This window comes from Uloborus diversus, chromosome 6 (genome assembly GCF_026930045.1).
Source record: "Uloborus diversus isolate 005 chromosome 6, Udiv.v.3.1, whole genome shotgun sequence".
Classification (NCBI taxonomy): Eukaryota; Metazoa; Arthropoda; class Arachnida; order Araneae; family Uloboridae; genus Uloborus; species Uloborus diversus.
Window position 1 is genome coordinate 109119239 of NC_072736.1, and position 27033 is coordinate 109146271.

Sequence of the window (27033 nt, forward strand, 5' to 3'; positions counted from 1 at the left end):
TCATCGCTCTCTACCGCAAGGTATTAATGCCGCACCAGAAATTTTCCAAAGCTATTCCGACAAATTACTATCTCCAATTTCTGACCTCAATATTGCTAATTACATTGATGATTTTTGCTTAGGCGCCGATTCTGTTGATCAAATGCTTTTCAAATTAGATAAATTGTTCTCCCGACTTCGAGAATTCGGATTGACCCTTAATCCTCAAAAATGTCAGTGGATTTTACCTTCCATCAAATTTTTGGGACATCAACTGGACCAATATAGCATTTCCCCAACCGATGAAAATCTACGGAAAATACAAGATTTTCCTGTTCCAAACACTGTTCGCAAAGTACGCAGATGGATTGGATTAGTAAATTATTATCGGAAATTCATTCCACATTTTAGTGCTCTTACAGCTCCTTTAACTAATTTAATTCGAAAAGGATCCAAACTGAAATGGACTGAAGAAGCACAATCCGCCTTTGACAAATTAAAATTAAAATTGTCACAACCACCAATTTTGATTCACCCTGACTACAGCAAAACTTTCATGCTTTCTACTGATGCGTCGGATAACTGCATATCTGCCATGCTAGGTCAGAGAGATAATAGTAACATCATCCACCCGATAGCATATTTTTCTCGTAAACTTACGCCTGCTCAACAGAAGTATCCCATTTTTGAAAAAGAATTCTTCGCTGTCAAAGAATCAGTTAAATCATTCAAGTACTACCTTTTCGGCCGTCCATTTATAATACGCTGCGACAATGAATCAGTTACAAAAGTCTCTAAATTAGAATCACCTGGTAACCGCGTTACACGTTGGCTTCTATATCTGTCAGAATTTATCTACCGCTTTGAACCCATTAAAGGAATAGACAATCAAGTAGCAGATATATTCTCCCGAGACTTTCATGTTAATAGTGTCTCCGTTGATTTCCCTACTAAAGAGCAAATTTCAATTGCTCAACGAGCTGATCAAGACCTTGCCCCCATTTTTGAAAAGCTAGAAAAAGGAGAGCTAGTAGATAAATATTTCATTCAAGACAAGACACTAATGCACATTAGACACATTCCACGGTCAGGTAATCAAACCCAAACCAACCAAATAGTAATTCCAGCAATATATAAGCCGCACGTTTTGTCCGTCGCCCATGGCCCCCATTTCGCACATAAAAAGACTTATGCTCGTCTACAGGATAAATTTTTTTGGAAAGGCATGAATACAGACTGCGAACATTTTGTACAAACTTGTAAAGAGTGTTTTCCATTTAAATCCCCAGCTCGCTACCCTCCCGTCCCTTTAGAAAGAGGTAAAACTTGTTCTCGCGTAATGGAATATGTCTCTTGTGATTTTTTAGGCCCGTTTGCAAGGACAAGGAAAGGCAATATTTATATTGTAACATTCTTAGACCACTTCACTAAATTTGTTAAATTATATGCCGTACCCGACCAACTTGCAACAACAACAGCGGAGAAATTTTTAGATTTCGCCTGTTTGTTTGGTTTTCCCCAATTTTTTCTCACCGATAAGGGCCCTAATTTCACCAGTGATCTTTTCAAAAATATCTGCTCCCGATTAGGAGTAACTAAACTGTTCACAACCGAGCAACACCCTGCCAGTAACGGAATGACAGAAGTCCTGAATAAAAATCTCAAAAAAACACTAAGCATTCTTTCCAGGGAAAATTCCCAATGGGACGACTATATAAACTATTATGAGCTTGCATACAATTCTAGCTATCACAGTGTCACAAAGGAGAAACCCAGCTTCCTGTTGTTAGGATACGATCTAGATTTTCCCAGCTTTGTCTTTGATACCCCAGGAGACCCTCCTATGCATCTTACGAAGATTTTGTCGCTAATAAGACCCGAAACCTCCAACTAGCATTCTCTAAAGTTTCCCAAAATCTTACTTCCGCCGCTGAGACGCAGGAAAATTACAGACTGAAATTTGCAAAATCACGCGAATTTTATCCAGGGCAATTGGTGTACCTTTATTCAAAAGACCTTGATCGAAAACAAAGCACGCCTAAACGCCGAAACTACTCAGGGCCTTTTCGCATACAAATAAAACATAACGCCGTCAATTACACCATACTCGACCCGAACAACGTCAGATCAAAGCCCCAAAAAGTACATGTCGATAGACTTATACCTTACGTAGACCGAAGACCAGAATTGGAATATCTAAAACAGGTCATGCCGGAAGACCAACAAACAATGCCTAATGCAAATACAAATTTTGAAAAATCGCGTGCTATTTTTGAAGACGAAGAAAATAATGATGAAAATGTTCCGCTAGCTGTTTTACTTCAACTTTGGAATCAAACGTCTTCAAAAGAAATTCCTTTACGATCCGAAAGTTCAGAAAGCGGCTCCTTTTCCGACAGCACAGAAATTTCTGACCTCCCCCACCCCCAAGCGAGAGTCGAATCGGAACCCCTCCAGCAAACGCATAGGTACTATCTGCGATCAGCTGTTCGGGAGAGCACTGACCCCGCGTAGCTAAGAAACGAAAGCTCCTATTACGCATCTTTTCTCTCGAAAAAAAAGGAAAGAAAAAAAATCTAATTCAAATGAGAACGAAAAAAAAAAAAAAAGAAAATAAAAGAAAATTTGAGAGAAAAAAATTCTGGGATTTTTTTTTATAAAAGAGGTTAATAAGAGAATAAAACAAATTATGGGTAAATGAATGTATAGAAAAAAAAAAAGGAAAATGAATGAAAAAAAAAAGAGAATAAAGAGTAGGAAAGTATGCAAATAAGGTGAAAAAAAGAGGTTCGAAAGGAATTCGAACAAAAAAAAAGTTAATAATGTGTAGGAAAAGTATAGGAATACAGAAAATCTGAGTGTAATAGGAACGAAAAGAAAAGGAATAAGAAACGATCTGAAAGTGTTAGGAATAAGATGAAAGAATGCTATAGGAATAAAGAATAGATAAAAGAGGTAATGAATTGAAGGAAAAAAAAAGTTTATACAGTATGAGAAATGTAGGAATAAGGAAAGAATCAGAAAAATTATAGAAGTTAAGTGTAGGAAAAGTATTGAGATAAAGGAAGGAAGAGAAAGGGTTTATAAATAAATAAACTTTCAAAAAAAATAAAGAGAGAAAGAATCTTTAAAAAAAAAGAAAAGATTGACATGAAGGAGAGAATAAAAAAGAAAAGGAATAGGACAGTTAAAAAGTACAGGAAACTGAAGATAAATAATGAATAGGATTGTGAAAGGAGTAAAACGTAGGAAAAAATTAACGACAAAAAAGGACAGAGGAATGCAGGCAAATAAGGGAACCTTAAAAAGAAAGGTATAGCCACAAAGAAAATGGGAAAATATCACGATCATTCTAGATGTCGTCCAATTTATTTTTCCCTTTGTGTTTTCCCCACCCTTCATTCTTTCCTCCCCCCCCCCCCGTTAAGTTTCTGAATTATTCGGCTGTGTTGTTAACCAAAAACTGATCACTTTTGGTATGTTGTTAATTGCCTCATATTTTCGGTAACGTTCTTTCATTGAAGTTTTGTTTACTTTTTTTTAAAAATATATTTATTCTGCGTATCACAAAGTTTTGTGGGGCTTAGCACAAAAAAAAATGTAAGGAAAGGAGAAAAAAAATGAAATTTTTTTTTTTCTTTCCCTTATTAGTTAATTTTATGTTACTCCGACATTTCCCTTCCCTCCTATCACTTTGTAGTTTTCCTCTGAACTTGAACAGTCATAACTGTGCTATGAAAAAAAAAAAGGAAAAAAAAAAAAGATAAGGCTCTTAGAGGTATAGACACCACGTAGTTTTTTTTTCCTACATTTGTTTCTTTACGTTTAAAATTTCTGTTCTCCAAATCTAGATATTATGCAGAATGATAAAAGAACCAAAAATATTATCGTCTAATATTTTGATATTTTATGAATTTATATGGAATTATAATTTAAAATTTTCTAGAAACTATAAATTTTATTTAATTACTTTTATGTGTTTTGGGAGCTATTGGTATTTGTATGTATCAATGTTTTCTGTGTCCCTGAAGTATTTTATTTGGTTTTCCGTCGACGACGCCAAGCATTTCAGTCATTATGCTGTTTATAAGCTGGTGGCTATAGAAAGCCACTTATGAGACACAAATTGCGTACATGATTTGACGTCACCACAAAAGGAAAATTGAACCGCTACAGAGACTTTCCAACAAATTTTAATGGCTCCAACTTTCAAAGAAATCGTTGCAAGATTCCATTTGATATCTGTGCATCTGCAAAGTCAGCGCCTCTACAACGAGCAACGCATTTCTCGTGAAACTGGAAAGAAAATCATGACAGCGAATCGCAATTCCCGCATCATGACGTCCATTTTACCAGCCTCAACTCATATGCGGGAGTAAACAGCAAAGCGGCAATCCTGGGACATATCAAGTCAAAGACGGCTGCTGAAGGATCCCTCGTTCTTCTAGGAATCCCGAGTTCTCCTCATCGCTGCCATCCCCCCAGGGTCCCTTCACTGGAGAAAGGGAAACCGAAACTAACTCGGTGAGTTCTTCGCGCTCGTGTGTTCTGCGTTTTATGACATCTACATGAGCCTGAACTGCTCAAACCCAATATCTTGTTTGGTGGTTTCTGAACGTGAACCAGAGCATATCAAGATGCGCGAATTTCGAGTCTCCAATATTTCCGTTTATGACTCTGTGCCGTTTGCTACAATCCTCCGCGTGTGCCATTCCATAAAATATTATGCTCTTGTAAGTTCACTTATCAAGATGAAGGATATCAGAATCTACAACATATAGTGTTATTTAATTGTTCGTCAACATGGAGGAGAAACTGCGATTTTTCCACAATGCAAAAGAAAAAAATTTTTCCACGTATGCAACGTAACGTTGTGTGTGTTTCACAATACAAAGGAAAACAGTGCTGTTTACATAAACATAAAGAGAAAAGTGCTTTACGTGTCGGATATTCGAAGCAAAGTGCGTATTGTGTGTATACGTGAGAAATACGTTTTCTCACTTCACGAGATACAAAGTTCTCTCACGAACTAGTTCCTACAAATACGGTGTTATGTGTGCGTGCCTTTAATTAATATGGGAAAAAGAACTATAACCTTTTATTAACCTTCAGAGACTATGTTCACTCCATACACTTTACAGGATGTGTAAAACAAACTCTGTGGTGTGTGTGCCTATCAACATAGAGAAAAAAACTATTACATCCTTTTCTTCACTTACAAATTTTTTTCTGTACATGTACTCTTTCTGCAAAAAAAAAAAAAAAAAACTTTAAATTTTTTTTCTTGTGATATGTGAATATCAGTCGATTACGGACATCCAGAAGAAACCAACGTGATTAAGATCCCAAATGTATTCTATACATGTATTAATGCATATTTCAGATTACATGCAAGATTTTTTTAATTATGGCTAAATTTGATGAAAATTTGAATGTATGATACGTCGCTCTTGTTACCAAAGAGAGAAAAAAATACTTCATGATAACTTACGATGTTTAAACGAAAAGCCGAAGGGTTAAATTTCGTAAGTCAGTCAACAATGTTACATGCTTATACAAGCAGAGATAATATCACACAGTGGAAGGTGCAGAATCAAATATTAATGTGAAGAAATGAACATTGGAAACTTGTTAAAATCTTACCAAAAATTTATTGGTCAATAGTAACAAAAATAAATATAACTAACAAAAATAAGTTCTTAAGAATAAAACCCGGCCATAAGTGGAGGCGGAGTTCGCAACTCCCCAACACCTATCGGACCTAACTCACAAGAGGCTGACGAACACAAAAGAAGAGAGAGAGAACGATTGGAATCGTTCACTATTTATACTTGCCTCATTTGCATATGATTGGGCATCAAAGGATGCCAACCTAAAACTGAAACTTTACACGTGCCGAAAGAGTTGAGAAGTTATTCTAATTTGAATAAAGTTAATTTTATATTACATTACATTAGGAATGAGAACGCGGATAAATATCGTTTACCGATGTCTATCATATCCCCCCTTCTCATTCAGTAATGTTATTAAACTTTAAATTTTTATACAATTTTAATAGATTCAAAAATAACCCAAAAAAATCCAAAAAGGGCCAGGCTTAATCTTTTACAAAAAATTTAACAATTCAACAATAAACAAATATGGATTTATATCCATCATAATACATCATCCATCAGCAGCTGCAGCTCAATACATCACCGCTTATTTGATTGAAGTCCTTTCTCAAAAAAGTCCTTCTTGCCTATAGATGATCCAAAGTCCAAGGAAATAGTAAGTCCAAGATTAACATTTCCACTGCAAACTATCCTCTCAAACTGTAATTGACAAGAATACTCGAAACAGTATCTTTGAAAAAGATGGGCACAATGATTTTACAAAAAAAATTTTTTTTCACAATGACAAAATTATTTAAAACGCTTAGTTTCCAAAAATAAACTCTTGTCACTGAATCAAATTCCTCCATCTCAAAGATTAAACCAACGAGAAATTTGAAAAAGAATTTCAGTTGTTACAAAAATATTTATACTTTAATACCCGATTATATTTATTATACTAAACAATTTCATACCATTAAAAATTAACAAAATATTTGTTCACAAAAACGATTCAGTTCAAAACGGGTCTGCGGCTTCGTAAAAATATCAGCCCTATTGGATTTACTGCCTACATGTTTTACGGTAAAAATGTCCCGTTGAATCAAATCACGAACAAAAAATAATTTTACATCAATATGTTTTGTACGGTGATTTTCAATCGGAGATTTAACAAAGTCAATGGCCGATTGATTATCAACGTACATTACAGATTTAATTTTACTTTTTCTAACAATTCCCCAGCGTAAACATTCGTTTAATACACGGTCAAACCACATAAGCTCTTTAGACACTTCACAAAGGGCCACAAACTCACTTTCCATAGTGGAATGGCTAATACAACGTTCCTTGAAGGTTCGCCATTCAATCGGCGCATTATCCAACAAAATTAACTGCCCCCCGAGTGAAGTTCGATCATCTCGATTAGCTGCATAATCGGCGTCAGAAAAAGCTATTAATTGGGTTCTATTACAATTCAATTTAAGTTTTAAATCTTTTGTTTGAAAAACATAACCCAGAAGTTTTAAAAGACCGTTCCAATGAATGACACCAGGGTTGCTCTGAAATTGACTAAAGATATTGACCGCATAACAAATGTCCGGTCTCGTTCTGCTCGCAATGAAAGAAAGACAACCCAACAAATTACGATAAGGAATCTTTGACATTTCAAATTTTTCATTTTCTGTATTAGGACAATTCAATTTCGAAAAAACAGTACCTTTACAAATCGGCAATGATGAAACCGGAAAATTAAAATGTTTGAACTTTTCAAAAACTTCAATGATATATTTCGTTTGGAACAAATTCAAACCATTTTCAGTTCTTTCAAATTCAACACCTAACAGTTTTTTCGTTTTTCCGAGAACTTTTAAGTCAAAATTTTTCCTAAGTAAATTTAAAACATGATTTAAATTCTTTTCTTTCCGTGCGAGCAAAACAATATCGTCAACATACAACAATAAAATGACACATGAATTATAAATATAAACACAATTACATTCTTCAAATTTCTGAAAACCAATTTTCAATAAAACACTGTTTATCTCAAAAAACCACATACGGCCACTCTAGTGCAGACCGTAAATTGCTTTATTAAGCTTACAAACTAGATTTTCTTTCCCTTCTATTGCAAAACCCGGTGGTTGTCTCATAAAGATGCATTCTTTTAGAGGTGCATATAAATAAGCATTCTTCACATCGCACTGCAAATCGAACCAACCTTCTGATATTTTCAAGGAAAAGAAAAATCGAACCAATGAAAAATGAATCGTCGGACTAAAAGTCTGATCGTACGATTCAGGGGATTGTGCATATCCCTGAGCAACAAGTCTCCCACGATATCTAACAATTTTCCCCGATTCATCTCTTTTAACATTGAAAACCCATCTCGATCCGATTGGTTTTTCATTTGCAGGCAAAGGTGTTAAATCCCACACTTTTCTAGAATGCATAACCTCTAATTCATCCCTCATTGAATCTAACCACTGGTCCTTTTGCTTAGATTTAAGAACCTGTTTGTAATTCTTAGGAATTACAATTTCATCATCTAGTCATAAGTTACATAAATTTAAATGAACAGTTTGATCAGAAATTTCACCTTGATATAGATTTTTACCATTAAAATCAAATAAATGTGGCTTAAACAAAATAGCATTTTTAGAACAATATTTTTCAACATCATTTAAAGAACGCAATCGTTTAGAAGAATGTTTCTCATAAAAATAAATATCAGTACGAGATTTATCTGACCTTGGGATTGCTTTCCTCACCCATTCTGTTTCACGCAGCTGGGCGCGTGGTGGGTTTTCCCCATTTTCACTCAAGTCAGAATTCGAATCTGATTCATCCCCGCTCGTCTCGCTTTCACTCTCATCAGAAGATAAGAATTTAGACGGCGTACTCGGGCTTTCACTTCCGTTATCCGATTCGGAATTCGATTCATTTTCTGAATTTTGAGAATCTGATTGAATATTTGACCATTCGAGACAGGGACCCAGCACAGCTCCACTAGAGTCACTCTCTGATATATTTTTAAAAGCTTCTTTGTAATACACATTTTCATTAAAATTTACATTTATACTTTCAAAAATTTTTCCGCTTTCGGGAATCCAGATACGAAAACCCTTAGTGTTAAATGCATAGCCCAAAAATATACCTTTTTTGGCTTTAACATCAAGTTTATGTCTTTGCTGACGGGGTGTTCCAAGATAACACAAAACACCGAAAGGTTTGACGTGCCTAGCACTTGGCTTACGTCCACCATATAACTCAAAAGGTGTTTTAGTTTGTCCTGAGTGACAAATCCTATTCCAAGTATAATTGAAATAAAGCATAGCATCCGGCCAAAATCTTTTACTTAGCCCGCTTTCTTCCAATAATACTGTTGCAGCATTAGCGGCTGAGCGATTGTACACTTCGGCCAAACCGTTCATCTCTGGACTAAAAATATTGGTTAACTCATGTTTTATACCGTTATCCAAACAATAATTGTCAAAGACTTTATTTACGAATTCTCCCCCGTTGTCAGTTCTAACAGCTTTTACTTTAAGATTTAAAAATCTTTCAGCACGCTTTATGTGCCTTATGAAAATTTCTGGTACTTTGCTCTTTTCACTAATTGGATACAAAGCAGATTTACGTGAAAAATCATCAATGATTGATAAATAAAAACGTTCCCCCTTATTTCCCTTAATGTTACATGGACCCCACACATCAGCATGAAGTAATTCAAGGGGACATTTAGACCGTATTTTACCTATTGGTTTAAATGAAACACGTTTAAATTTACCAATTTTACAATTTTCACAATCTATTTTTACATTTTTGAATTTAGGCAGGCCATGGACACACTCAAATTCACCGCTCTTTCTGATACTATCGGTGTTAATATGTGCCAGCCTTTTATGCCACAATTCTAATTTTTCTACATTAGAGCATTCAATTTTCTCTTTTTCGAAATGATCATTACTTTTATTTGGTTTTATACTTTCTTGATACGATTTATTATACAAAATTTGAGGTTTTACAAAATAAATGCCATTTCTTAAAATTGCTCTAAATATAAATCCATTTCGACCAGATATCGTCACGGAGCCGTTTCCCCCTTCAAACTTAGCACCCCCCTTATCGAATTTAGTACCCGATAACAAATTTTGACGCAGATTAGGAGAGTACATTACATCTTTTAAAACAATGATAGTATCATCAAACTTTAATTTCACAGTTCCCATCCCCAAAATGGGGAAAGTTTCATTTCTAACGGCTACAGCCATTTCTTTGTTTCGTAATGGTTTAAAGTCCTCAAACGCACTACGAATGTTGACGAAATGATGGGTGGAACCAGTGTCAAAAATAAATTCATTTGGGTCTTCTGATACTTCATTTAGATGTACTTCGGAAATGAAAAAGTTCTGGTACTCACATGCTTCCTTTTCCACTGATGGGGAACTGCACCTCGCAGTTTTCTTGTTCGCCTTCCTCTTGTTCCGTATTGGTGATCTTGACTTTCTGTTACGTTGTTCGAGGTCCTTGTCAAGCCTCTTAAATTGACACACATTCCGCTTGTGGCCGGGTTTATTACAGTTAAAACAAATTAGTTTCCCTTTTACTCCTTTCTTGTCAAAATTACCCGGTTTCTTTACAAAGTTAGCCCTGCCGATAATTTTATCATCCTCATCTTTTAGTCGAATTCGCGATTCCTCGGCAATAAGTTCGCTGACTACTTTATTAAATGTGAATTCCTGTGCAGTAGTTCTAAGAATAACTTGACAAATATTGTCGAATTCTGAGGGCAAATGACGCAAAATTTGAAAAATCAAATAATTTTCAGAGAAATTCGCGTCTATAGCCTTAATTCTTTCGAAAATTTGCCGAGTACGGGCAGCGAAAAGATTTATCGACTCTTCCTCTTTTATACGACATTGGGATAACTCTGAAAACAATGTCATGTGCTGACAACGATTGTCAGGAAAGAAGTGATCTTTCAAAGCCTTCCAGGCATCAGCCGCGTTGACCTGATTTTCAATTATCTTTTTGAAATTTTTCTCCAAATTTAAATAAATTATGGATAGAGCCACATCTTGTCGATTTTGAAAATTACGAATCTCTTGCTCAGTAGCCTTTTTTTCATCATTAGAAAAAGGTTCTTTTTCAATTCCATCTACAATCTTCCATAACCCTCGTTCCATTAGGACAAATTTAATATCAGATGACCAACTCACATAGTTGTCAGACCTTAATTTTTCGATTGGAACACTCTGGGATGCCATGATTGATAAGAACACGAAAAACCGCCAAAAAAATAAAAAAACCTAATTTAAAAAAACAACCAACAAAATCTCAAAATATCCCCGAAAAAAAACCTAAATAGTGCAACTGTTACAGCTTCCCCCCTGGAACAAGTCCAGGTCTTCCGCTGAATTTAGCAGCCACTATTCTGCCTAACACCAAACCAACTATATCCCCCCATAAAATGCAAACGAAACGTCTGAGAAAAAGTTTGCACTACACATGGCTTAAAGATTCGATACAAATTTCCAAAAGGCAAAAGAAAAGCTTCTATTTTCACAGTTTTCATTCAACGCCGATGCGGGGAAAACAATTTGAAAAGATTTCCAAACACTTGTCATCTACCGATTCAGCAAAAAGACAAGTCAGTTACAACATTCCATTTCATCACAAAAACACGAAGTCTAATACTCTACTCTGCTGACAATTCGAAAACATCTTAATACATCATGATACTGAACACGTAATTGTTATGATACAATTGGGTAGGGCTGGGCCCGTAACCCTTATGATAACTTACGATGTTTAAACGAAAAGCCGAAGGGCTAAATTTCGTAAGTCAGTCAACAATGTTACATGCTTATACAAGCAGAGATAATATCACACAGTGGAAGGTGCAGAATCAAATATTAATGTGAAGAAATGAACATTGGAAACTTGTTAAAATCTTACCAAAAATTTATTGGTCAATAGTAACAAAAATAAATATAACTAACAAAAATAAGTTCTTAAGAATAAAACCCGGCCATAAGTGGAGGCGGAGTTCGCAACTCCCCAACACCTATCGGACCTAACTCACAAGAGGCTGACGAACACAAAAGAAGAGAGAGAGAACGATTGGAATCGTTCACTATTTATACTTGCCTCATTTGCATATGATTGGGCATCAAAGGATGCCAACCTAAAACTGAAACTTTACACGTGCCGAAAGAGTTGAGAAGTTATTCTAATTTGAATAAAGTTAATTTTATATTACATTACATTAGGAATGAGAACGCGGATAAATATCGTTTACCGATGTCTATCATATCCCCCCTTCTCATTCAGTAATGTTATTAAACTTTAAATTTTTATACAATTTTAATAGATTCAAAAATAACCCAAAAAAATCCAAAAAGGGCCAGGCTTAATCTTTTACAAAAAATTTAACAATTCAACAATAAACAAATATGGATTTATATCCATCATAATACATCATCCATCAGCAGCTGCAGCTCAATACATCACCGCTTATTTGATTGAAGTCCTTTCTCAAAAAAGTCCTTCTTGCCTATAGATGATCCAAAGTCCAAGGAAATAGTAAGTCCAAGATTAACATTTCCACTGCAAACTATCCTCTCAAACTGTAATTGACAAGAATACTCGAAACAGTATCTTTGAAAAAGATGGGCACAATGATTTTACAAAAAAAATTTTTTTTCACAATGACAAAATTATTTAAAACGCTTAGTTTCCAAAAATAAACTCTTGTCACTGAATCAAATTCCTCCATCTCAAAGATTAAACCAACGAGAAATTTGAAAAAGAATTTCAGTTGTTACAAAAATATTTATACTTTAATACCCGATTATATTTATTATACTAAACAATTTCATACCATTAAAAATTAACAAAATATTTGTTCACAAAAACGATTCAGTTCAAAACGGGTCTGCGGCTTCGTAAAAATATCAGCCCTATTGGATTTACTGCCTACATGTTTTACGGTAAAAATGTCCCGTTGAATCAAATCACGAACAAAAAATAATTTTACATCAATATGTTTTGTACGGTGATTTTCAATCGGAGATTTAACAAAGTCAATGGCCGATTGATTATCAACGTACATTACAGATTTAATTTTACTTTTTCTAACAATTCCCCAGCGTAAACATTCGTTTAATACACGGTCAAACCACATAAGCTCTTTAGACACTTCACAAAGGGCCACAAACTCACTTTCCATAGTGGAATGGCTAATACAACGTTCCTTGAAGGTTCGCCATTCAATCGGCGCATTATCCAACAAAATTAACTGCCCCCCGAGTGAAGTTCGATCATCTCGATTAGCTGCATAATCGGCGTCAGAAAAAGCTATTAATTGGGTTCTATTACAATTCAATTTAAGTTTTAAATCTTTTGTTTGAAAAACATAACCCAGAAGTTTTAAAAGACCGTTCCAATGAATGACACCAGGGTTGCTCTGAAATTGACTAAAGATATTGACCGCATAACAAATGTCCGGTCTCGTTCTGCTCGCAATGAAAGAAAGACAACCCAACAAATTACGATAAGGAATCTTTGACATTTCAAATTTTTCATTTTCTGTATTAGGACAATTCAATTTCGAAAAAACAGTACCTTTACAAATCGGCAATGATGAAACCGGAAAATTAAAATGTTTGAACTTTTCAAAAACTTCAATGATATATTTCGTTTGGAACAAATTCAAACCATTTTCAGTTCTTTCAAATTCAACACCTAACAGTTTTTTCGTTTTTCCGAGAACTTTTAAGTCAAAATTTTTCCTAAGTAAATTTAAAACATGATTTAAATTCTTTTCTTTCCGTGCGAGCAAAACAATATCGTCAACATACAACAATAAAATGACACATGAATTATAAATATAAACACAATTACATTCTTCAAATTTCTGAAAACCAATTTTCAATAAAACACTGTTTATCTCAAAAAACCACATACGGCCACTCTAGTGCAGACCGTAAATTGCTTTATTAAGCTTACAAACTAGATTTTCTTTCCCTTCTATTGCAAAACCCGGTGGTTGTCTCATAAAGATGCATTCTTTTAGAGGTGCATATAAATAAGCATTCTTCACATCGCACTGCAAATCGAACCAACCTTCTGATATTTTCAAGGAAAAGAAAAATCGAACCAATGAAAAATGAATCGTCGGACTAAAAGTCTGATCGTACGATTCAGGGGATTGTGCATATCCCTGAGCAACAAGTCTCCCACGATATCTAACAATTTTCCCCGATTCATCTCTTTTAACATTGAAAACCCATCTCGATCCGATTGGTTTTTCATTTGCAGGCAAAGGTGTTAAATCCCACACTTTTCTAGAATGCATAACCTCTAATTCATCCCTCATTGAATCTAACCACTGGTCCTTTTGCTTAGATTTAAGAACCTGTTTGTAATTCTTAGGAATTACAATTTCATCATCTAGTCATAAGTTACATAAATTTAAATGAACAGTTTGATCAGAAATTTCACCTTGATATAGATTTTTACCATTAAAATCAAATAAATGTGGCTTAAACAAAATAGCATTTTTAGAACAATATTTTTCAACATCATTTAAAGAACGCAATCGTTTAGAAGAATGTTTCTCATAAAAATAAATATCAGTACGAGATTTATCTGACCTTGGGATTGCTTTCCTCACCCATTCTGTTTCACGCAGCTGGGCGCGTGGTGGGTTTTCCCCATTTTCACTCAAGTCAGAATTCGAATCTGATTCATCCCCGCTCGTCTCGCTTTCACTCTCATCAGAAGATAAGAATTTAGACGGCGTACTCGGGCTTTCACTTCCGTTATCCGATTCGGAATTCGATTCATTTTCTGAATTTTGAGAATCTGATTGAATATTTGACCATTCGAGACAGGGACCCAGCACAGCTCCACTAGAGTCACTCTCTGATATATTTTTAAAAGCTTCTTTGTAATACACATTTTCATTAAAATTTACATTTATACTTTCAAAAATTTTTCCGCTTTCGGGAATCCAGATACGAAAACCCTTAGTGTTAAATGCATAGCCCAAAAATATACCTTTTTTGGCTTTAACATCAAGTTTATGTCTTTGCTGACGGGGTGTTCCAAGATAACACAAAACACCGAAAGGTTTGACGTGCCTAGCACTTGGCTTACGTCCACCATATAACTCAAAAGGTGTTTTAGTTTGTCCTGAGTGACAAATCCTATTCCAAGTATAATTGAAATAAAGCATAGCATCCGGCCAAAATCTTTTACTTAGCCCGCTTTCTTCCAATAATACTGTTGCAGCATTAGCGGCTGAGCGATTGTACACTTCGGCCAAACCGTTCATCTCTGGACTAAAAATATTGGTTAACTCATGTTTTATACCGTTATCCAAACAATAATTGTCAAAGACTTTATTTACGAATTCTCCCCCGTTGTCAGTTCTAACAGCTTTTACTTTAAGATTTAAAAATCTTTCAGCACGCTTTATGTGCCTTATGAAAATTTCTGGTACTTTGCTCTTTTCACTAATTGGATACAAAGCAGATTTACGTGAAAAATCATCAATGATTGATAAATAAAAACGTTCCCCCTTATTTCCCTTAATGTTACATGGACCCCACACATCAGCATGAAGTAATTCAAGGGGACATTTAGACCGTATTTTACCTATTGGTTTAAATGAAACACGTTTAAATTTACCAATTTTACAATTTTCACAATCTATTTTTACATTTTTGAATTTAGGCAGGCCATGGACACACTCAAATTCACCGCTCTTTCTGATACTATCGGTGTTAATATGTGCCAGCCTTTTATGCCACAATTCTAATTTTTCTACATTAGAGCATTCAATTTTCTCTTTTTCGAAATGATCATTACTTTTATTTGGTTTTATACTTTCTTGATACGATTTATTATACAAAATTTGAGGTTTTACAAAATAAATGCCATTTCTTAAAATTGCTCTAAATATAAATCCATTTCGACCAGATATCGTCACGGAGCCGTTTCCCCCTTCAAACTTAGCACCCCCCTTATCGAATTTAGTACCCGATAACAAATTTTGACGCAGATTAGGAGAGTACATTACATCTTTTAAAACAATGATAGTATCATCAAACTTTAATTTCACAGTTCCCATCCCCAAAATGGGGAAAGTTTCATTTCTAACGGCTACAGCCATTTCTTTGTTTCGTAATGGTTTAAAGTCCTCAAACGCACTACGAATGTTGACGAAATGATGGGTGGAACCAGTGTCAAAAATAAATTCATTTGGGTCTTCTGATACTTCATTTAGATGTACTTCGGAAATGAAAAAGTTCTGGTACTCACATGCTTCCTTTTCCACTGATGGGGAACTGCACCTCGCAGTTTTCTTGTTCGCCTTCCTCTTGTTCCGTATTGGTGATCTTGACTTTCTGTTACGTTGTTCGAGGTCCTTGTCAAGCCTCTTAAATTGACACACATTCCGCTTGTGGCCGGGTTTATTACAGTTAAAACAAATTAGTTTCCCTTTTACTCCTTTCTTGTCAAAATTACCCGGTTTCTTTACAAAGTTAGCCCTGCCGATAATTTTATCATCCTCATCTTTTAGTCGAATTCGCGATTCCTCGGCAATAAGTTCGCTGACTACTTTATTAAATGTGAATTCCTGTGCAGTAGTTCTAAGAATAACTTGACAAATATTGTCGAATTCTGAGGGCAAATGACGCAAAATTTGAAAAATCAAATAATTTTCAGAGAAATTCGCGTCTATAGCCTTAATTCTTTCGAAAATTTGCCGAGTACGGGCAGCGAAAAGATTTATCGACTCTTCCTCTTTTATACGACATTGGGATAACTCTGAAAACAATGTCATGTGCTGACAACGATTGTCAGGAAAGAAGTGATCTTTCAAAGCCTTCCAGGCATCAGCCGCGTTGACCTGATTTTCAATTATCTTTTTGAAATTTTTCTCCAAATTTAAATAAATTATGGATAGAGCCACATCTTGTCGATTTTGAAAATTACGAATCTCTTGCTCAGTAGCCTTTTTTTCATCATTAGAAAAAGGTTCTTTTTCAATTCCATCTACAATCTTCCATAACCCTCGTTCCATTAGGACAAATTTAATATCAGATGACCAACTCACATAGTTGTCAGACCTTAATTTTTCGATTGGAACACTCTGGGATGCCATGATTGATAAGAACACGAAAAACCGCCAAAAAAATAAAAAAACCTAATTTAAAAAAACAACCAACAAAATCTCAAAATATCCCCGAAAAAAAACCTAAATAGTGCAACTGTTACAGCTTCCCCCCTGGAACAAGTCCAGGTCTTCCGCTGAATTTAGCAGCCACTATTCTGCCTAACACCAAACCAACTATATCCCCCCATAAAATGCAAACGAAACGTCTGAGAAAAAGTTTGCACTACACATGGCTTAAAGATTCGATACAAATTTCCAAAAGGCAAAAGAAAAGCTTCTATTTTCACAGTTTTCATTCAACGCCGATGCGGGGAAAACAATTTGAAAAGATTTCCAAACACTTGTCATCTACCGATTCAGCAAAAAGACAAGTCAGTTACAACATTCCATTTCATCACAAAAACACGAAGTCTAATACTCTACTCTGCTGACAATTCGAAAACATCTTAATACATCATGATACTGAACACGTAATTGTTATGATACAATTGGGTAGGGCTGGGCCCGTAACCCTTATGATAACTTACGATGTTTAAACGAAAAGCCGAAGGGCTAAATTTCGTAAGTCAGTCAACAATGTTACATGCTTATACAAGCAGAGATAATATCACACAGTGGAAGGTGCAGAATCAAATATTAATGTGAAGAAATGAACATTGGAAACTTGTTAAAATCTTACCAAAAATTTATTGGTCAATAGTAACAAAAATAAATATAACTAACAAAAATAAGTTCTTAAGAATAAAACCCGGCCATAAGTGGAGGCGGAGTTCGCAACTCCCCAACACCTATCGGACCTAACTCACAAGAGGCTGACGAACACAAAAGAAGAGAGAGAGAACGATTGGAATCGTTCACTATTTATACTTGCCTCATTTGCATATGATTGGGCATCAAAGGATGCCAACCTAAAACTGAAACTTTACACGTGCCGAAAGAGTTGAGAAGTTATTCTAATTTGAATAAAGTTAATTTTATATTACATTACATTAGGAATGAGAACGCGGATAAATATCGTTTACCGATGTCTATCACTTCACTCATTCTAACATTTTTTTTTTATTTTCTCTGGTTTACACTTTGAACTTGAAATTTTTTTGAAAAATTATATTTTATGCATATTTATTCAATTAATAAGTTTACCTTTACATCTGCTCTCCAGTTTTTCTTTTCCCGGAGGAGGGGCAGGATTGTGGGGCCGATTTTGACCTTCTGCCCCACATGCCGGGAAAGGGATATCTATCCCCTGAACCTTCATTCCGCTACAAATAGCCTCCCTCGCATTTTTAAACGTCTTTTAGGTTAAGAAGAGTTGACCTTTTGTCGCGGCACGGCGGTACATTTTTCCCGTGCAGGAAATAAGTTCAGACCCCCGAGCAGTTGCATCTCATAAAATAGAGAGTTAGAAATAAACACATTTTGGCGGGAAAGTTTCCCTCCGCTTGTTTTGAGTAAGCGACACTTGGAATTTTCTGTGACACCCGCAGTGGGTCAAAAGGGGGTTAGCTTCTTTCGGACATTTCAAACATTTTCCCCCTTTCCGAGTCATAGCTGTAGGATATAACTTCTGAAGTTCTGACATTTTCGAGCCCATAAAATAGAAGACTTGGGAATAACAAAATTCCATTCTGACACTTTGCGACACTCCGTACCCCATAAAGCATAGGGTTTTCCTGGAAGCTGGATCTCCAGATGTTGAACTATGATCCCCAGAGAATGTGCCCCGATCAGGGAACTTTATCCCCCAGTATAAAACAAGGAGTTAAGATTTTTCGACAGGAGAAGAGATAGTTTTGAAGGTAGAGGAGACGATCTTTCGAGAGCTCGGCGTTTCTCCGAGACGTTTGTCCGGAGTCATGATAGAAACGCGCTGCGCCTTTGGATGACTTAATGGAGAAAGGACCGAAATCTTGGTACGTACAATACTAGCTCCCACTTCCCACAACTTAATTTAAACCAGTAGATTAAAGTTTAATTCCTTTGGAGAGCAGAATCATGATGTACTTAATTATTGAAATCTTTAATGTTTTGAATATAAATATTTAACTCCTAACTAAATATCTAAGCTTAGTTTAGAACTGTATATGTACTATTTTATTTAATAAACTTTCATGGTGCAAAAATGAATCCAACTATTATTCCTACAGTCCAAAAGTCCACCAAATCATAACACAACGCATTGTACGAACTCCACTAGGGGGTTTCGGCCCAGCACAATGGATTTATTTTGGGTTTTTTTAAGATTCGGTTCGAATAAATGGCTGGTCTGATTAACCGGTGGTCCTATTAAGCGGATTCCACTGTATCCCTAAAAGTATTATTCCTGAGTGGACTGACTAAAGTACACATAATACATCTAACCAGGGAACCACACGACTTCAGTAATCATATGGTAAAAGATCAAAATGGTTGCCTTCGAAAGAGCACAATTAAGCAATTTTTTTCACCCATAAATTGTGTTGCCGTGTCTTTTTGTTTTCGAGATATAGGGGCTTAAAGTCTGCTAGGCAAAGGTGTCAAACATCTCCCTAAGGGCAAGGGCACACCCCTCTAAATATCATGAAGACCCACCCCCCAAAAGCAAGAGACCCCTCCCCAAAATGAGAAAAATACCCCTCAAAGCACCCCCCCTAAAAAATTTCAATGGCGCAGTCTGCCCTGCGACCCTCCCCCTATTTTGGCACCCCTGGCTAAAGTACAGAACGGGTTTTTCCGCGTTCTACGCAGTTTTTTTCAATGCTCTACTTTAATTAGGGCAGGAGTTAATTACATTTTTAACTCGAATTTGTTTAGGCTTAGCTGAAATTTAGGCACTACTTTCTTCATTAAATCTATCAATAAAAAGTGAAGGAATTGTTCCAGTTTTCTTTTTGACACCATTGGAAAGAACAACATTTTTTGCTCCAGATCTATCTCAACCTATGGTCGAAAAACTAAGCTTCTGTCTCCAAAGGAAAAAAAAGTTACAAGCGTTTTTCAATCAAGTTTAAAAACGTCATCTTCATTCAAGTTGTTAACCATTTTTAATTTCGCTTTTCCACGGTTACATTTTTTGAATCCATTGTTTCTTTCCTTATTTTGCATTTAATTTCTCAAACTTATTTAATTTTATATTTCCATGGTTAAGCTTTTAAAATACATCTTTCGCATTTTAATTTCTTAAAAGTATTTTAATATCTGTCAATCACTGTTTGAAGGAAAATTTTGCATGATCTTTTTTTCATTTATTTAAGCCTAATTGTTGAATATATGTCACATGACTCAATTTTTATTTTCAAGGTAGACCCGGCAATTGAAGTAAACCCTTCCAAAATCCAGGAGTCGGATTCGGAGTCAAAGTCTCAGTCATTTTTCCTCCGATTCTTAAACTTGAATGTTGATCCGTATAGCCTTACGTTTGATCAATAGTCGGATATTCGAATAATAAAATTTATCCTATTTTAACAGTTGGGAGATTTCCAAAAAATTTAGATTGGGAAAATTTTTATCGGAAAATTTAAACGACCTACTTTTTTTAAGATGAAATGTAACTCGGCAAATTTTCATCGGAAAATTTAATCGTTAAGATCTCTTTTTCCGATGAAATGTAGCTTAGCAAATTTTCATCGGAAAACTTGATCGTTACGATTTCGTTTTTCGATGAAATTTCGCTCAGAAAATTTTCATCGGAAAATTTGATCGTTACGATCTTTTTTCGATGAAATGCAGCTCGGCAAATTTTCATCGGAAAATTTGATTGTTACGATCTCTTTTTCCGATGAAATGCAGCTCGACAAATTTTCATCGGAAAATTTGATCGTTACGATCTCTTTTTCCGATGAAATGTAGCTCGGCAAATTTTCATCGGAAAATTTGATCGTTACGATCTCTTTTTCCGATGAAATGCAGCTCGGCAAATTTTCATCGGAAAATTTGATCATTACGATCTCTTTTTCCGATGAAATGCAGCTCGGCAAATTTTCATCGGAAAATTTGATCGTAGCGATATAGTTTTCCGAAAAAAAACAGCTCATCGAAAACCGTTCTCGGATTCTGATCGCAACGATATCAGCGTGCATTACGCGATGAGTTTAGGAGGAGTCGATGATCGGCCGAGCAAAATCCCATGAGTTAATGCTACCTGGGAGAGCTTTGATGTTGTGCAATACAACTTACAAATTTGTCCTTCACAGATCAATAGTATATATGATTAATATCTCAGAATACAACCTTTTCTTAAATCAAATTTTAAATTCAAGAGTTTTTTTTTTTTTAATACTTTAAAAAAAAAAGAAGATGAAGAAGACAGGAATGAAAGATATTTTGAGTAACAAGAAATCTCCAAAAGGATATCGAGCTATTAGAGACTGTGCAAGGTCTTCTGATGAGATGAACCATTGGTGCATGAGCATCATGATGCGTGGAAAACTGCATTCTTTCTCTTTCACACCACCAACAGGAACTGATGAAAGCAATACATTTTAAATTGATCTAAATTATTAGTTTTAAATAACAACTATGCATTCGGCAATTTGACTTGATATTGTTAGAAAGCAGGGGCAAACTGGGTCCCTCGAGAGGGCGCCAACATTGACCTCCAGAGGGCGCAAAAAAAAAAGTTGCAAAAAAAAGTGGGAAAAATAATAAAAATAAGGAGCAAAAAAAAAAAAAACGAAGGAAAAAAAAAATGGTACTCAGTAAAGTAAGAAATAACAATGTCAAAAAGCACAAATAGCAAATTACTGCAGACCCGTGTTTCGGCGTTATTTCTTACTTTACTTTTCAGCACAAAGATATTTATCTTAATGGTACTCAGGTTTGCGAGTTTAAGGAAAAGAAAAAAAAGGCGAAATCGCACAGGCTTGTGAAAAAAAAAAGTTCAGGTTTGAGGGGAAAAAAAAGTTCAGGTTTGAGGGCGCATCGGCCCGCGGGCCGAAGGGTCAGTCCACTCCCTTATTAGAAAGGTCATCTAATGCAAGTGTACTCATCTAATCATAGCAGTAAAAACTTACAAAAATAAGATATGAGGCAGTGAGAAAAAAAGGGATGTAATGTAACAAAAATCATTAGAATGTACAACTGATACTAAATTTTACTGACCTTATAGATTTCACAAGAAAAGTGTTTTGTAAAACCCTCCTCGAAACAAATGTCTGGTGACGGCCCTGCTAGTGTAACACAGTAAACCCTCATTTTAAGCGGGGGTTATGTTCCATGGAAATGCCGCGTAAATCGAAACCGCGTAAATTGAGACCTAATACTAGTGTTAAAATAGGGGTTTGGTTCCGTAGATAACAAAATACTTCATTCTATTGATGACTAATTATATCATAAGTTTAATGTGTACTTATATCGTCTTTTATGCACAACATGCATAAAAAAAACATAAATTAATTTCGTGTCCTGTTTATAAAGAGGAGCTGGCTAGGAAAGCCTTTTGGCAGTCAGTAAGAATTTTTCTCTGTAATTCTTTGCAGAGCATTAACGCATCCATGATCACTTGCATCATTTCCATGATAGAATCTTCCTTTACTAACAAATCAGAAAGATCATTTCTATTATCTAGGAATGGCTCAAAATTTTCAATGTGAACATTTTTGGTTGTGCTTCACCGACGTCGATATCCTCGTTGGTTTTGGCCTTCTTTGTTACTTCTAAAAGCTCTTCTTCCAATGAGTTCTGAACTGTGTGAGTTTAATAACTTTACTTCTGGAAAGACTTCTGGAACCAACCGCATAAAATGTCTCCAGTGGCCCAAGCACACCAAAATGCAGTTGGTAACGCGTAATCTGCAATCTTTAGGAATTTGGATTTTGAAAGAGGGAAAAATTTTATCTGTTGCATTACTGCATCCGCGTAAAACCGAAACTCATCCACGTAAAATAAAGTAAAGGTGTCAAATCTTAAACCGTGTATAATTGAAATCACGTAAAATAAACCAGCGTAAAACGAATGTCTACAATATATCTTTCAGCAAAACAGATCTGAGTTTTTTCTACCATTTGTACTAGTAATCTCAAAATTTACAATATTAACAATTACACCCCCTTGCTTCTAAGTGGAAATTAAACAATGCAATGGAAATTTAATTTAGACTGAAAATTTATTTGTTGAAACATATTTTTCATTGTATTGTTATTTATTTTAATAAGATTTCACAATAGAATATATGCAATGTAATAAAATATATTGCTATTTCGTCCCTTACACCAAGGTTAACCTTACCCTATGTATAAATACTTTACCTATAGCTACTGGATAATGAAAAATCTCCAACTTACGAAAGGAATCAACAAGCAAATCAACAAGTGCGCTGACTGTTGCGGCTCTGACAGTCACTCCAGGTACAACAGGCCGCTCTTCTTCTAACAGCATCACATGATTATTAGATCCGGTGATAGACCAAGCAGGATAATAATTATTATCTGTAATATAGATTAAGCTTTTTTAACAGATAATAAGCAGAACCAAACACTTCAGAAAATGAGAAACACTATGAGCCAAAACATGGCTTGCTTTGGCTCAAAATGAGCCTACGTGGTCATGAGCCTACACAGTCAAATAATGATATAGCGTCATCCGTTACTTCTGCGGAAATCTCCTTTTAGAGAAGACTTAGGCTATCCTCAACTCAAATTACATTACTTTCTTCTATCTCACCCTCAAAACAAACAAGTCAGAAAACACTTGTTCATTGATATTATATACATACTGTCCATTCTCAAAAGCAAAAACTACAGCTCAGGACAGATTCCATTTCAAAAAGGTGCTATAGGCTGAGGATGAACACTTTCTGCTTGCACTTGCTATCTCTGTCTTTTTCGATGCTATATAGGAAGAACTGCTGAACACGTTACTTTGCACCTTTTACTTCGGGGTTTCCCTCCCTATTTTGATAAAATCAGAGCAGACCTGATGCATGCGCAAACCGGCGCTAGGTCTTGGCTAAGGAGAATAAACAGTACATTGTGGATATGCATATTCAGGGTTTTTACTTAATTTTAGAAAAAAAACTGAAGGAGTTTTGAAGGAGATATTACAGGATATAAATGTAATGCTATATAAAACATAAGTAAAGTATCTGATAAAAAAACAGGCATTGGCCATCTTGATGAATACCTATTCCAGCAATTTGTTCTAATAATAATAGCTACAGCAATGGTGCCCATATTTCATAAGGCAGACTTATACCTTTGAAATTTTTAGCTTCTTGCTTAGGAGGGGGTTGTTACTGGAATATGAGCACACAAATAAGGAGAATTACGTCATATGTGAGGAGAGAGAGAAATTAGCAAATATGAGCTTAAATATAAGTATAATATTGGAGCAGAAATAAGGGATCCGGGCTTCTCCCTCCAAAAGTTTTTGAAATTATAGCTGACAAAAAGCAATACTTGATTAACTTCGTTGATGTAAGGGGAGGTTAAGGGGCCTTTGTCGTAAGATTTTCAAAATTGAATTCTTAAAAAATGCCATCGCAAGCCATCTTCAGTTGCATTAGACATCAGAGTAAAGGATGGGATTCAAGGCACCTTCCCTGGGAAAGTTTTGAATTGAAGTCCTAAAACATGTAATTGTAGACCATCTTTGATGATGTTAAGAAAAGATAGAAAGGATTTGAGCCTTTCGAAATTTTTTGAATTCGACATTTTAAAAATACAATTTTAGACGATCATTGGTGATGTTAGGGAAAAAGGAAGCGTGGGGTTTCCGTGGAAATTTTTTTTAAAGCTCTTACACAAACTATAACAAGTAATCTTGGTAACATTAGGGGAAGAATAGAATTCAGTAGCGGATTTTAGGGGGGCCCAGGGGGAACGTGCCCCCCCCAAAAGGATGAATTAATTTCACTAGTTTATTTATTACTTTTTAATTGAACTTTCTTTGGTATTTTTTTTAAGTAGTTAATTAAAAAGAACACAAAACACATACAACATATTTTGAAAAAAAGCATTTTTGTTTGCTAAAGAAGTATTACTGGAGTCAGGGGTCCAGAGTTGCAGAATACATTTAACTCACTGGTTTCAAATTCAAGGGACCGTATTATCGCGATTTGTCCACTAATTTTTCTTTGATGGAATCAGTAATTAACACTTTTTTTTTTTTAATGTGCAGGCACACCTAAAAGAATCATTTTGATCCAAGAACCTATTTGCAAAATAATAGATTTCGTTTTCAGCTTATAAAATGCAAAATGAAAGAAATCCTATGGTAGTTTCTATGAAAAACCATGATTTTAATGGAAATGGCATGTAGTACAGTAGAACTAGTAGAACCTCGTTTATCCGAGCTAACTGGGGTCTCAGGTGCCTCGGATGTCAGGGATCTCGGTTAGTGAAAACTTTGTACAAAAGCATGTCAGGGTCTCAAATTTTTAAAATGTATTAAATAAAATACAATAGAATATTTTTTTAAAGGATAAAAATGAATGTGTAAAAATAATGTTCAACCGTTAAAAAACTAAAATAAGAAAATAACTTGTAGTAAGTTTTAAAAGTCAATTGATTTTGTATACAATGCACAAATTTAAATATTAACTGACGCCTTTGAAAAACACAAAATTTCCAGAAAATAAATTTAGTTTAAAATTGAAAATTCATCATTTTATTAAATGTACATCTTTGTTGCTAAATCTGTTGCCATTCTTTGCAAAAGTCCGGAATTTCTAGCAATAGTTCCTCGATCAAGCAATTTTTTAAGCAAAAAAAAAAAAAAATCTATTGGTGTAGTTAGTATCTGTCATCTGCTCCAAATATGGGTGTCTTATGTTTCTTAGAAGTTAGTTTTTGAGGCAGAACAGCAAGAACAGCAGGCAGCACAGGCAGAGAAATAAAACACGTCGCCCTTTTTAGAGTTTACGTATTTAGACAAGAGAGAAAAAAAAAGACTCCATTTTCGGCTCGGTTAAGAGAAACATCGGTTAATTGAAGCTCGGATAATCGAGGTTCTACTGTATCAATATGACATCTCAACTGTATCATGGCTTTAAGAACAAATCAGCAATTGCTTTGAATTTCACACAGAAATAGTTTCTGAATTCTTCAGTAAAACTTATATGTTATGAAGTTATGATTTTCTTTATAAATTAATTTAAAAGAACTCAAGTGAGGTATGAATTTATTTAATAACCCTGCCCTCGTGTTATAATCATTATGACAATGTTCCTAAGTAAAGCCGCTCATTGTGTAGCATTTCAGAGACATTATATTGGGTTTAGTATTTAAATAGCTTGAAATGTTAAAGATGTTTTCCGTCCACATTCTAAGTTTTTCGTGCATAATATTTATGTACTTAGAAGTAGACTCATTGACCTAAAGGAATCCTTAAAAAAAATAAAACTTTGTTATGAAACATCAAATGCGGCGGGAGAGGGAGGGAGGTGCTATTCAAGTTCCGTGCCCCCTCCAAAACATTTTTCTGTATCCGCCCCTGATGGGGTTTGGAGACTTTTCTCTCTGAAATACTTCAAAACTGAAATTTCAAAATTTAAATTAAATTTTTCGCTATTAAGAAGAGGGATTTCAGGAATACTGCCCTCCAAAAATTTTTTGAAACTGAAATTCCTATGAAATATTATGTGAACTTCAATGATGTTAAGAGGGGGGGGGGGGTGCCCAGGGGCTCTCCTCCAAAATTGAAGTTCTCAAAACATAATGGTAAGTGCAATCTTTGATAACATTAGGAGAAAAAATGGGATTCAAAATACTTTCCCCGAATTTTTTTAAATTGCAGTTCCAAAAACTCAATTTCAGGCTAAATCTTTGGTGTTGTAAGATTAGAGGAGAGATTCAAAAGCTTAATAAGAGTCGTAATGTTTCTTAAATAAAAAAAGTGAGCAAATTGATAAGTTTTAAATGACTGTAAATGACTAAAAAACTAAAATGACTTTAAATTAATAAAAATGAAGGAGTTTGCACAAAAATGCAGCAGTTTGAAAGCCACTTCAAAAAAAAAAAAAAAAAAAACTAGGAGTATTGGAGGAGCTTTGAAGGAGCGTATGCATAGGCGGATTTAGGACTGAGTTCCTGGGGGGGCAGGATTTTTTTTTTTTTTTTGAGCAACATTTTTATTGCCCCACACTCCCATGTTTTTTTCTGTTTCCTGTAATGCATAAATCCATGCTTTACTTTTTTGTGTGTTGTTTTCATTAATGTGTGTTTTCATGCTGTCCTTTTTGAATTGACCTTAAGAGAGGGAGCTGGTATCGAGAGTGACGCAGGGCTTCCTTTTAAGTGGGAAATAGAATATCTCCAATTTTAGGGGACCAGGGGTTTCTGCCCCGCAGGAAATTTT

The 27033-nt window shown here is 35.2% G+C and overlaps 1 protein-coding gene across 1 annotated transcript in view; it reads right to left on the reverse strand.

Annotated features, from left to right (window-relative positions):
- LOC129224643 (ras guanyl-releasing protein 3-like) overlaps positions 1-27033 on the reverse strand; it is a 90561-nt gene that overhangs the window by 38846 nt on the left and 24682 nt on the right. The window contains exons 2-3 of the mRNA XM_054859126.1: positions 23022-23165; positions 21094-21202 (exon numbers count right to left, since the gene is read on the reverse strand). Coding sequence (XP_054715101.1) covers positions 21094-21202; positions 23022-23165 — 253 coding nt within the window. The remainder of the gene's footprint in view (positions 1-21093; positions 21203-23021; positions 23166-27033) is intronic.